General features: G+C 41.0%; 1 protein-coding gene across 3 annotated transcripts in view; it reads left to right on the forward strand.

The window, feature by feature from the left end:
- The first annotated feature begins 636 nt into the window (after nt 1–636).
- The window catches only part of JAM2 (junctional adhesion molecule 2), a 41,186-nt gene continuing 27,876 nt past the window's right edge, over nt 637–13,946 (forward strand). The window contains exon 1 of one of the 3 annotated variants that reach the window (XM_079299418.1): nt 637–905. In XM_079299418.1, the coding sequence (XP_079155544.1) occupies nt 851–905 (55 nt within the window). In that variant the 5' untranslated portion in view covers nt 637–850. The remainder of the gene's footprint in view (nt 906–13,946) is intronic. The other 2 variants (XM_079299419.1, XM_079299420.1) reach the window with 2 other exon arrangements.

Consider the following 13,946-nt stretch of genomic DNA (forward strand, 5'->3'; position numbering starts at 1 on the left):
AAAAAAGAAAAAAAAAGAAAAAAAAAGAAAAAATACTTGTGATGCTTTTCTTGTTATAGAACTGCTTTACATCAATGGTAATGCATTTTTAAGATGTCATTGGAGACTGCTCAGATACAATATTAACTGTTACAATGAATAATTTTCCTCGATTCATAAATTTAAAGGACCATTACACCACCTGTGTATTTAACCGAAAACTCTCCCAGTCTGGTATAAAATAATAACAAGAAGGTTTTGAAGGTCACAGTGAGACTCATCTCCTGCTGTAGGTGGGATTCTGTCCAGTCCAGCTGTACAGACAGACACAAGGAGTCACTGTGACTTCTTTCGCCTTAAAACAGCGCCTCACCCTCACATGACTTTTTTGTTAGCTGGAATATCCAAATGTTTGTTCCGTGATTTCACCCCATTATCCCCACTTCCACCCCGGGGAAACGCGCCAACAGGGACAACGCTGTCCTTTGAGAAATTAAACCCTTTCCTAACGAAAAGTTTATTCTGTTGCAACAAATGTCCTTGGAGCTTACGAAGATGTCCCAGCTTAAAAACAAACAAATAGATGAACAAAGCGGAGAGGAGAGCCGCTGGATCCAACACAAAACAGCCGCCGGGATGCGGGGGGCACTGCGGGGGCGGCGGGGGAGAGGGATGCTCGGGAATCTCTGCCCGCTCCGCGGCGGGCGGGCGGCCAGGGCACATCCCCTGCGCTGGGAGCGGGCGGGAGCCGCCTCCTCGGACACGTTAAAAGTTTGGGGCGGCTCCGGGCTCCGAGGAGACGGAGCACGTCCGCGACCGCGGCAGCTCGGCGGGCGCTGAGCCCCCGGCCCGCCGGGCACCGCCCGCGAAGATGGCGAGCCGCAGCCTGCGCCTGCTGCTGCTCCTCGGCCTGGGGCTCCTGAGCTGTAAGTGCCTGCCGACCCCGTCCCGCCATCCTGGGCAGCTCCCCGAGCCGCTAGGGCTGCGGGGCGACGGTCCCCCCGAAATCCCCGAGCGTGTGCTCCTGGAGGTGCCGCTTCCCCTCGCTCATCCCGCTGCGAGAGGAGCCCATCGCGGTTCCCGGAGCGAAGGAGCGCGTCCCCCGCCAAGCCGGGGGATTGTGCGCTGGATCTTTCCATGTGTCTCGTTTCCCTGCAGATGTGACCTGCTCAAGGCCCGCCTGCTTGGGTGCGAGTCAGCGGCTCCCTGCCGCCCTGCAAACTTTAGGATGCGGCTGCACAGTTTGTTTCTCTCTTTAGGATGAGGGCTGCACAGTTGGTTTTTCTCTTTCGGATGCGGCTGCACAGTTTGTTTCTCTCTTTAGGATGAGGACTGCTCCGTTGGTTTCTCTCTTTAGGATGCGGCTGCACAGTTGTTTTTTCTCTTTAGGATGAGGACTGCACAGTTTCTTTTTCTCTCTAGGATGCGAGCTGCACAGTTGGTTTTTCTCTCTAGGATGCGGCTGCACAGTTTGTTTTTCTGGTTGCCTTTATAAGGTGAATGAATGAGGGGTGGGAGAACGTTTTCTGTTGCCAGGACTGGATGTTGCATCTTCTGAGCAGACTTGAGTTTCCAATATTTCCTTAAAAACAAAAGGGTGAGGTTAGAATAAGTTGGACAGAGAATTCCCAGCCAGAAATGATTAATAAATGATAGGGAAAAGCAGATCATGGGGCCACATACCTGCAGAGAACCACTGAATTAACAGTGTAAGTGCCAGTTGTGATAAGGCTGTCACCGTCAGATCACATCTTACAGTGCTCCTGTTCTATTCTTCTTGTGTCCTACTGATGTTTTGGGGAAAGGGCTGTACATGAAAGTAGTGTTTTGAAAATACGTATGTAGCACAGTCTTGCAATGAAATGACCACCTGGAACCAGCCCCGTATGGGTTCTAAACCATTGTAGATGTGGAACATCCATAGTGTTGATGCTGGGTATATTTTGAGGTTTACCTTTCATTCCTCTTAACAGAACATTACCTAACAAAAAGCTCTGTGTGTGTAAACTTTCTTCTTTTTCCAGAGTTCTGCAGTGGAGAGACTTGAAGTTATGCCTGTCTGATGGGTCTTTGGCTTGGAAATTTTTCTTTTCCTCTCTTTTTTCTCCTACAAGACCTTATGGAAATGTTGAGCTATTAAATGAATAGCTAGTGCAGAAATTATCTTTCACATAGTAACTAATAATAAACTTTTTTTTTTGTTTTTTAACTTAATTTCTTCTTAATTGCTTGATATATCTGAGCAGGTGAAACTGGTGTGGGGTTTTTTTTTTTTTTTTTTGTGTTCAGGCTGCCCAGCCTTCTGGTTGTCTGCTGGCAGTGCTGCTTTTGACTGCAAAGGAAATGATAGAGGGTGCAATACAGTGCAGCAAATCTGGTGCCTATATTGTTGTCAGACTTGGAGGTTTCTTCTTGGTGGGCTTTTTTTTTCCCTTCCTGTCCCAATTCCAAAGAAACACTAGGTGGAAAGCTACAAGCAAGGTGCTGATAAGAAGTCTTTTCATGAAGAAAGTGACTGTAGGTGCTTGGGTGTGCAAATGCCTATTGTTTGTGAGAGCCAGAGGAAATCCAGGCAGAAATCCAGGCAATCAGAAGTCTGCTGCTTCTCCTGTGGCTGGAGTGTGTTCACATGAACAGTAAAGCTGAGTAATTCTGGTGACCAAGTCAGGCATATGGGCTGAGCAATCTCTTATATGGGACCCACGTGCTGTGGAGATGGTGGGGAATGGGCAGAAATTAGTGAGGAAGAGACAATAGTGGTTGATTCCTCACAAGCAGCATAGGGGTTGGCCTCTTCTCCCAGGCACCCAGCAACTTGGCAGGAGGACACAGCCTCAGGCTGAGTCAGGGAAGGACATCAGGAAGAACATGGAAAAGGTTGTAAAGCATTCGAGTAGGCTCTCAGGGTCACCATCCCTGGAAGGGTTCAAGAAACAACTGAACGTGGCACTCAGTGCCCTGGTCTAGTTGTGAAGGTGGTGATTGGTTAAAGGCTGGACTCAATGATCTTCTCCAGCCTAAATGATTCTGCAATTCTTGGTTATATTCTGGAACAGGTGTAGAAAACTTTCCTGGTAGTTGAGCTGCAGAAATTAAAAGCGTGTAAGTTGGTCACAGGGCATCAGCATAGCCAAGGTAGACGAGGTTAGGATTGTTTTCATTGAGAGTTTGCTAAGAAATATTCATGACCTGCAGAAATGATAGTTTCTGTGAGCTAATCTTCCCTTCCACCTTTAATGTAGGGGAAAGCAAGGGAGCTGGGGGTCTTTAATCATGTTCTCTCTCAGCACAAGCTTCTGGAACTGACATCTGAAAGTTGTAAAAGGTGCCACAGCATAAGACTTGTGAACTCTGTTGGCAAGACAGAAATTATTGTTATTAACTACCATGGCTTCATGGGAGGAGGTAGTATGTACTGACCAAATGGCCTTTCTGTGAAGCATCTAGGTGTGATTTTTCTCATTATTAGTGCACATTGAAATTAGACTGGTGATGCTGGAAGCACATACAGTACAATGTGTGTGTGTGAGGACAATGCAGAGGCAATCAATAGTAGTCTTACCTAAATACTTGATGAAGCTCACTGGGGTAGTTTGAGCAGTAAATAAGGAGATATTTTGTTTATTTGCTTATTTTTGCTTAAGAAAACCCCACTACTTATTCCTCAGGAATCTTTAACCCAGATACAGATATTCTAGACCAAAGAAGCTTTTTATTTCTTTCTCCCCCAACCCTGACAAGAGAACATAAAGCTGACTGCATTGCTGCAATAATAGACAGTGGAAGTGTTTAAACTATGCTTTCTTGGCCATATGTGATACACAACTGATGTACTTAAAATCGAGACCTATTGTCAACCCTCAGTCTTTTGTTGAACCCTTTTGTGGATCTTTCTTTGTTTGTTGGATTAGCTTGGTAGGAACTGATTTCTAAATTAGGCCATATTCAGGTGAGATGGGATTTCTTAAATTTGTAAAACTGCATACTTCTGTTATAATATCTGTTCAGCATGATGCTATAAAGCAGACAGCCTGGTTTTGGAGCAGGAGTGGGGGAAGAGGCATCAATTGAATGTTCATTCCCTTGCTGGTTAAGGTGAGAAGCAGGATATCCTTGCTAAAGGCTGCTCAGGGTTTAGAAACATGTACAGACTCTTAGACACACTAACATAAGCTGTAGGAGGAGAATAATCTGCTAATGTAAACAAACAAATGAAAACTAAGTACAAAAAAGCAATGTTTGTTTCTAGTCTTCAGCCTAACATTTTTCATTTATGACTGTGGTGAAACTGCACAAGATTCCCTGATACTTCTAAAAACTAATACAAATTGACATGGTGGGAAGGACTGTTTCTGTCTTTAGAAGGGATGCATGCTTTTCTCTGGCTAATTTAATAACCTTTGCAATTTTACCCTCTTGCTTAGATCCTCAGGGCTCAGAAGAAACTTGCTGTGAGTTACTGTGTCTCTCAGAAATCATGTCTTTTGCTGCATTTAGCAAGTCATGCTGTTTTCCTTAAAGGTGAGCATGCTGCTTAGAAGGGGCTCTGTATTCCTGAGGGGGCTCAGCCAGAAGTGTTGCTGTTCTGTCTCTCTCTAGCAGAGAGGAGGCAGAGATCTCTTCCTTGGCTGGCCCCATGGTGTCATTCTTCTAGGCTGCTGGCCCCACAGATTACTACTAGATGTATAAAAGAGAAAATGAGGGTGGCTGTCTTCCCTCATTGTATTCAGGAAACAAGAAACATGCCTGGAAATGTTACATCAAGACAGTTTCAATTCCTTGTTTCTTTTTTAAGGTGGATGCATGCAAGAGGAGTGCGTGCTTTTGTTGTTGCTTGGTCTCTGAGAGATCCTGTTTTCTCAGTTTTAAAGTTGCAACATTTCTTTGTTCATGTTGTAGGATACATGTTTCTGGTAATTGTAAATATCATAGGGCATCTGGCATTAGTAATGAGAGTTAAAACTACCACTGTGATTAGCAGATCTAATTGAGCCTGGATGAGGTCTTCCATTGGCTATTTAACTGAATTACCCAAAGATATTTATGTGATTGTTTCCTGTATTACACCTGTAATTCCTGCTGCAGCCTGTTTTGCTAGCTGCCAGGTTCTGCTTCAGAAACTGGCTGATGCCAGTGCAAATTATTTGGTGAGAATACAGAAGTAGTTGAATTTTGACATCTTTTCAATTGATTGATTTAACAGAACATGTGGTTTAATCTTTCATGACCAAACTTGTCTGTGTTCACTGTCTAACTCCAAATGTTATTTGGGATGTGTGATCTGTTTTTAAAGAAGTGAGTTAAAAACATTAGAGCAGGCACTTACCCTTCCTCCAAGGGTGCCCCAGATGCTTTAGTTTCTTCTCAAGTGCTGGTGGTCACTAGGGGAAGTTCTCTTGTGAAATATGGGATAATCTAATCTTCTTGTACATCTGATACTAAGAAAATTCAGTTTCCTCATAAATTCACATGAGTAAATAGTAGTTGTATTTCTTCACTGAGGATAGTGACATGCATGTGAACTTTCTGCAGTAGCAGTAGGCAAGCTTCCTTTGTTCAAGGGGGAGTAATCTGGGTTGGTGGTGCTTTTAGAGAGCCAGGAACAGCTAGTAATACAGTTCTGCAGCTGAGATGCAAAAGTTTCCATCTGGTATGATTTACTCAGAATCCATCAACACTCAAAATATAATCTTTGTGTTGGAGCACTTCTGAAGACACTTGCTCCCTGCACATGCTGAACCCTTTTAGGAACACTTTTCTTAAAATAAGGCTTAGTGTCATACTTCCTCATAGAAATGCAAGAGGTGACTCCAGTGCAAATGCTGATGTAAAGTAAGGTTACTCAGAAATGTGCACACAGCCAGAAATGTCCACACTGCAATATAAATATCTTGTATATTAAAGGAATTGAAGCACAAGGTAGACATTTGTATTTGTCCTTGCAGACTGTTTGCCAGAGCCATATGGAATGGCTAGACTCCCTTAAAGTTCACTTGAAGTTATATAATGATACCAAGCACAACAAAATTTGCATAAAATAGTGTCCTTGTGGATGTCTACAGTGAGCTGTCTTATTGCTGGTTTTTTTTTTGTTTTTTTTTTTGTTTTGCTGGGGTTTTTTTTCTCCACCATTATAACTTTGAGGTAGTATTGCACATATGTGGGAAAAGAGATGGTTTATAAGTTCTTAGTGTCTAGTTAAGTGGCTAGTTCAGTTCTAGTTCAGTACCATGGAGTGAGCACTTCAATGGAAACTGAGGGAAATGTTATGTGGAAGCTGTTTCAAGTCTTTCATTCTATTCTGGTTAGCTCAGCACATCTCCCACCACTCCTACTCCACTTTGTTAAGCTAACTTTATTACAGTTTTACTTTCTGGCATGTCTTCTCCCATCCCCAGTACTTATGAAAGAGCCATCAGTTTTAACAAAACATTTCTGCAGAAAAGCCCATCACGTTTTCCTCAAAGCACTGTGATTGTGCTGTAATTCCACTTCAGGAAGCTTAAAGCAAACATTATGGTGTCTTGTAATCAAGACAAATTATTTGTTTCCTTCATCTAAATGCTGGGGTGCTTTTAGAGAATGGAATATGTATTTCAAAGAATGAGACAGCAGATGAGGCTGGAGAAGCATTTGGATGATTGCCAGTGCTTGTGCTCACCTGTATTTCCAAAGTCACTTTTTCCCTGGAGGACTCCAATTAGTTATGTCACCTTTGTGCTCACAATATAACATCAAGCACTCAAGTTCTTACATAAAATTTCTTAAGTCAGGCAGAGAGCAAGCTTGGCAGCTGAACATCTGGTCCTGTTCACTTGTTGGCTTCTAACACAGTGGGAGGTGAAGGAGCTTTTGGAGAAAGAAAGGGGAAATGGCAATTTCTGAACAAGAGCAAGTCATGTAACAGTCATAGTTATTGAACCACTGGTAAGTCTGTAAAACTTTCTGGTGAATAAAAATTAAAGCAGTCATCCAATTTCTCCCAAAGCTCATTTGCAGATGAAAACATGGGAAAAAATCTGAAAATGAACCCTTTTGAATGATTGCTTTTTAAAAGTTAGGAGTTTTTAGTAAGAGCAGGGAAAATAAAACTTGAATTGAAATAGCTACAATTTGATTCTGATTGTTTAAAGAGGTATGAAATGGTCAGATTTGAGCTGGAAAGAACAGACCCTATGAGTATAAAGTTTCAATAGATATATTTCATAGCTCTTAGGTGGATTAACATCTTAAGGATTGAAAATGCTTTTGACCCCATCCAAACCACTGGATCAGATGCAAAGGGGAACAAAACATATTATTGTCTGGATGGAAAAAAATATGTATTATAGGGTTGTTTTGATACTAGATAATTTTAACAAAACAGGCTATATTTTTTGTTCACAAACTTCTAATATATTATTTGGAGACAATGATGGAAAATTCCTGAGAAATTACACTTGCTCAAATTAATATAATATAGAAACCAAAATGATGGTATCTCAGCCTGCAGAAAGTGCCCAGTATGAATTGGGAGGCAATCTTGGGGGTGTTATGCTAAGGATTTGTGCATATTTGTTAGAGTTGGACAAGCATTTCTGCTTGGCATACTTGTAAAAATAGGAGGAAAATAGATGCAGAAGACCAGCATTTGAATGCTTATTATGTGAGTGAGACAGCAGTTTTGCCACTAGAATATATAGACAGTACTTGTCTCTGGAGGCCCTGGCTCATAACTGAATTCTTCTAGTAGCTGGCAAAAACAAGTAAAAAAGTGTTGGAGGTTAGGATTTTTCCTTTTATTTTTTTTCTTCTTTCTCTCAGGGAATTTTCTTCCATTTGTTGCCTAAGAAATGAAAATGATGATACTTATGAAAGATGTGGCTGAGAGGAGGAGGAGAGGGAAGGGTGCAGTTGGCCACTCTATTCTTAGCTGGGAGATTTCTCTTGGGAAGGACAGAGATACTGTGAGATTCGTGGATATCAGCTAGTGTTGTTTGAACCACATGATACAGAGGTTTTCTGAAATGTATTAGGCATAAAGAGTAAATGGAATTATTCTCTATGTTCAATGAAGTGTTGTTGAAATGATGGTTCAGGGTATTTGCAGAAGTTCATGTACTTACAGCACTTGCCTTCAGACTCTTTCAATAAATAATGTTTTGGGGGATAAAAAGTCACCTGGGGAAACTGTCAACAGGGAATCAGCAATATTTGTAGAGACTGACTAAAAATGTTTTCAGGTCTGCTTTCTTCCTGACACTGCACACTGTTTCTATTCCATTTATGTTCTAGTTGTATCTCTATCTGAGTCCTCAAAACAGGAGCAATCCCTGCAGTTACTACTCACTTTCCAGTTGTGTTTAAATTCTTAGCCACCTTCCTAATGGGTTAGAAGGGAGGGAAAACAGTACTACAGAGGCTTTGCCCAGTTGCTGAAAGACATTTGCTTTCTAACATAATTAGCTGTTGGGAGGACTGATTTTTGTGAGAGAAGAATGAAGTGATGCTTCTATAAACATTTGCACATATTTAAAGTTTATTCAAAGCTTTGTGAACAGAGAAAGAGAAGGGGGACAGCCAGTGGTATATACAGACTTTCAGGTGCAGAACGAATTTCCTGTGCTAACTATTCAAATGGTATGTTCAGTGTACATTAGTAACTTAAACACCCTCAGTTTTGGAATGGGATTAATCAGTTTTAAAACAGGAAAAATTATCTATTGCTTTGTGTTGCTGTTAAAGCTGCAATCCTGCATCTGTATGCAGCATTTGAATTCCCTGTACCTTTATGGAGACCTGTTGAAACCATGCATGTAAAAAAAATCTGTTTTAGATTCCCAGTTGTGCTGACTGAAGCATAGACAGTTCATTCTTAAGCTGCCTCTGCTTGGGATGGGATGCATGTGCTGGGTGGGCACACAGTCTACAAGTGAAGTTTTATGGCTAAATGGGACAAGAGGCTTTGTTATAAAATTAGACTGTTTAAGTAGAAGATATGTGTAGATTTGGCTAGGAAGAGTTGCATTACATATCTGTAAACTCTGAAGCAGATAATCTTTCCCATATAAGAGTAATTAATTTTGTCCTGTAAAAAACCTATTCCATTTCTGCCCTAAAGCAACACTTGGCACTGATAAACACAAACAATAAAAACTTAAGGGCTTATTTTTCAAAGGTTCTTTAAGCAAAACTGTTGACCTTTGACTGAGTTGGTGATGAGTTTCTCTTTGGGAAGAGAAATGTTGGTAGCAAATTATTATTCAACAAGGCATCTTGTTCCCTTTCTTGATTTCTTGGCCACTCACAGCTCTGCTGATGCTCTGTACCATCCAGGCTCATTGCAATATATTCAGCCTGCAACAGCAGTGGGAATAAATCTGTAGATGTACCTAGATCCTCTTCTTCAAGCAAAATTCTTCTGTGAATTTAGAGTTGAACTCTGAAGACCTTATTTTTGTTCAGGTTCCTTGTGATTCACAGTGTTTATGCTGATGTGCATCTGCCTGAATAAGCTGTTTCCCAGTTTAGTCCTTGGGCTGTTCTTCAGTCATAGTATTATTTTGTTTTTAAATATAATCAGGACCAAGGCAGTGATTGTCCCCCTGTCCTGGGCACTGGTGAGGCCACACCTGAAATCCTGTGTCCAGTTCTGGGGCCACATTGCAAGAAAGATATGGCAGTGCTGGAGCATGTCCAGAAAAGGGCAACAGAGCTCAGGAAGAGTCTGGAGTACAAGTCTGATGAGAAGCAGCTGAGAGAGCTGGGAATTTACAGCCTGGAGAAAAGGAGGCTCAGGGGGCAACTTCTCACTCTCTACTCCCTGAGAGAAGGGTGTAGCCAGGTGGGGTCAGGCTCTTCTCCCTGGGAACCAGGGGCAGGACAACAGGACATGGCCTCAAGTTGTGTCAGGGAATATTCAGGTTGGATGTTGGGAAGAAATTCTTCTTGAGAAGAGATGTCAAGCATTGGAATGGGGTGCTCAGGGAGGTGGTGGAGTCCACCATCTCTGTAGGTGTCCAAGGAATGACTGGACATGGCACTCAGTGCTCTGGTCTGAGAGACAAGATAGGGATAGAGCACAGGTTGGACTTGATGTATTGGAGGCATTTTCCAGGCTTAATGATTCTGTTAAAGGAAACTTTAAGCAATAATTGTGTCACTCGAGTTTCTAGAGCATAAATATGCCATGAGCAGTTCATTATAAAGGGAATAAGGCAGCAGTTGGCAAAGTAGATGACAAAGCAGTAGCTTAAAGCAGCATATGCTTATATGGCAGGCATGGCTTAATAAAATGTATTTATTGACTCTAACAAGTATTCTACAAATGTAATGTTAATTTCTTCTAATCAACCTTCTCCTTTGAGTGTGAAAAACATCTTCTGTTTGCTGTAGCTTTTCTTGGTATGTGTTAGCATTAATGGAATTAGAGTGGCTTCATTCTTGTTCAAATGTGCCAGAAGATGTTTCTATAAAATTTGGTATTAAACAACTAAATTGATGATATTATATGTTTTGTAGAGGCATTGCACACAGCCATTTTAACCATCAGACTTTTAAACATGGAAGTTGTGCTGGAGATAGTACTGACCCAGGGGGCAGAACCCTTAATTACATATTGTTTGCTCTAAAACAACAACAACAACATGGCTTAAAAATATTTTTATTGTGTTTTTACAGAATTGCAGGACTGCTGACATCTTTTTTTTTTTTTGTTTCATTTTGGTCACAGTATGAGACAATTTAAAGGAGAACACCCTGGAATAAGTTGCCTTCTCTAAAGAGTTCCAACAATCCCTTTCCACCAATAGGAAATGAATACTAATAGATTAAAATGAAAAAAAATGAAAATAAATAGTTTATTAACAAACAGAATGCCCACAAGGCAGGAAAAAAAGTAAATAACTCCTAGGTGTCAAACTAGGACAAAAAACACTGGAACAAAGACCCAAAATGCCAGAGATTTCCTGCTCTCAGGATCAATGCAGGATGGCATCAGCTTCCCTGCTGGGAAGGCAGGAGCTTGCACAGAGCAGCTCCAGCAGCACGTGGTGGCTCACCTGGCATCAACCTTGTCCCCACAAAGTACAGCAGCTCATGGCAGGTACAGCAGCTGGGCTGGAGCCTTTCAGTGTGTTTTCTTCCCAGCTCAGCATGGTTCACTGCGGCTTGTGTCGGATAAAAACAAAAACCAAACCAGCTCAGCAAAACCCACCCTGCACAGAGCCGTGAAAAACCTGCCCAGGGAGCTTTTAAAAATGCTTGTGCAAAGCAAAACTCTTCATCTCCATGGGCCCCCAACACTCTCCAGGTCTTGGGCTACAGGGTCTTAGAGATACAATACCCATTTTGGGGCACAGAGCAGAGGATTGTGGAATACACTATCATAATAAATCACTCTAAGACAATTCTTGTGACAGTGAAGCAGCTTAGTGTAAGTACCTGCAGACAAGATCACCAAATCCCAATACAGTGGAGCAAACCACTGAATTGTGAATATTGGCTCAGGTACAGAGCTTTCCCTTCTTCTGATTCAAATCTACAAAGCGTTTCATCAGGGAAATACTTTTGAGGATGTGGCTCCTGAAACGTCTTTCCTGTGGAAAGCTGTGATGATCACTGAGTTAAAATTTATGTTTGATTTAAAAATAAATAAGGCATAGAGTTTGTGTATCCCTCTTTCCTGTGTAACTTTCCAGTGCTGTTCTAATGTGTTCTAATCTGAATACCTGTATGTTGCTTTGCTTGTGTAGCTTTTACTGTGATGAAGACTATAGTGTTTTGTAGTTGGTTTTTTTTAAAATTTCCTTTGTCCCCTTTAAGGAAAACTTGGCACTTCTTGTACTGTGACCTATTGTTCCTAGCTCAACCTTCCGGAGGATTTCTTCTAATCAACCTCTCCTTTGAGTGTGAAAAACATCTTCTGTTTGCTGTAACTTCTCTTGGCATGTGTTAGCCTTAATGGAATTAGAATGGCTTCAGTCTTGTTCAAATGTGCCAGAAGATGTTTCTATAAAATTTGGTATTAAACAACTAAATTATCCATTAAAGGTAGAATTAAAGTTAAAAATATGCATTCATACTATAAACTACAATGCTGATTGAAGTTACTAGTCATCAAGCATGACTGTTAGTTGCTTCTGTCAGAAAGGGATTATTGAGCAACCTTGGCAATATAAAAGAATTTGTGAACAAAAATGGGATGAGCAATTTGGCCATTGCATTTGGATTGTTAGGAAGGGCTCACCGTATCCTTTTAGCTGTGAGAATTGGTCATCATGTTCCCTGCTCATATTAGCAAAGAACCTCATCTTTAGTCTGGAGGACAAAAAGTTTAAAAACTAAGTTCAGTGCTCTCTGTTGCTCAATAGGATACAGTCCTCAAATTCATGGTTCAAGTGACTTTTATACAAGTGAAGCCACCACCCCCAGTTACTGGAAACATCTCAGAAATCCTAAATTCACAAAGGATTGCACAAGACCCTTGCTGATTATTTAAAGAGCATCCTACCAGTGTTGGAAGGACTTTTTTTTTTTTTTTTTTTTTTTTTTAAATTTGGCTTGCTAAATAGAATTAAGTCATGGTAGTGTGTCCCAAAGTCAGCAAAATTTGAACAAGAAAAAGTATGTGTAAAGTTCTTTTTAAAAACTCACCTCACAAGTTACATGCATTGCATATAGAAGTATATTCTAGGTCAATGTTTGCTTCAGAGAGAAATGAGGTTTTTAAAAAAATTAAAGTATTTCAGATGTTTTATCTACTTCACTGGGGGGGACAAGGTGGCAATGCTGACTTGGTTTTGATCATTATACTTTGCTGCAAATGAGACATTAGTCTGTTGCCAAATTAGCTATTTGAGATGTCTGCTGTGCACAATTCTAGTTAGTTAGCCACTCCTATACCTTTAAAAGCCAGAACTTAATACAATGTTATATGTATTCATCCTCCGCAGTGTGTTTTGTAGAAATATTGAGATTAATCAAAAAAGTGTTGAGAAGATCTGTTTGAGAGGAATTGAGGGTGGCAGGTTGAAACTGGATGATCTTTAAGGTTTTTTTCAACCCAAATCATTATATGATTCTGTGATGCACAATAAATTTGGTTCCAGCTTAAATTAATAGGACTAACTAGAGGATGAGACACTTCCTCACTTAACCAATATATTTACTTAGAACAAGTTTAAATTATACTGCCAAGTTCCTCCTAAACATCTGGAAACATGCTCCAGCAGAAAGGGAACTTGTCTGACTTCACTGGTTCTGAATAAGCAAGGACCCCAGTTTCATATGCAGTTTACTGGAATTGTAACTAATACTGGTTGATATACAGTTTGAAAGTAAACTAAATCTGTTTTCAGGATTTTAAGATAAATAATGGGTGTATTTATAGGTTTATTAATGAGATGATTTCATAAAAGTGTTTATTCTTTTCAAATTGTTTGGCAGTTCCAGTAAAAGTCTCTTAAAGGTTGTAGGAGGCTTCAGAGATCTTTATCACAAATTGTGGGCCAAAATGGTTGTGTTCATTTGGGGAGTGGTGGGGTATTATTTATTTCTTGTGGTTTCCCAACTCTCTTGTGTTTCAGAGCTGATTTTACAGTTGATGTAAATCAGTCTTGGTGCTGTTGACTTCAGAGGAGCACGCTGATTTGCACTGGGTACCAAGCTTTGTTTTGCACATTTAATAACATTCTGCAGTTTCTCTGGGTGTTTGCACAGGGAAGTGTTTCTGCTGGATTGTTACCCCTAGAAATGCTGAGGTATATCTGTTTGTTCAGCTTTGCACTCTGTGCTATGAGGGGGGTGGGACAGCAGTGGAAAGGGGCTCCTGCCCCAATTGCCTATTCACATAAGTCTTTTGGAACTTGATGGCACTAGACACACGTCCTCAGCATCCTGATGCAGCTTAAAATAAGCAGCAGCTGAAGCAGCTATAGGCTCTCACTGCATTTACAAGCTGCCTTTGAGCTGCCAATGAGTTGCTGTGG

The sequence above is a fragment of the Erithacus rubecula genome (genome assembly GCF_903797595.1).
Source record: "Erithacus rubecula genome assembly, chromosome: 1".
Lineage (NCBI taxonomy): Eukaryota > Metazoa > Chordata > Aves > Passeriformes > Muscicapidae > Erithacus > Erithacus rubecula.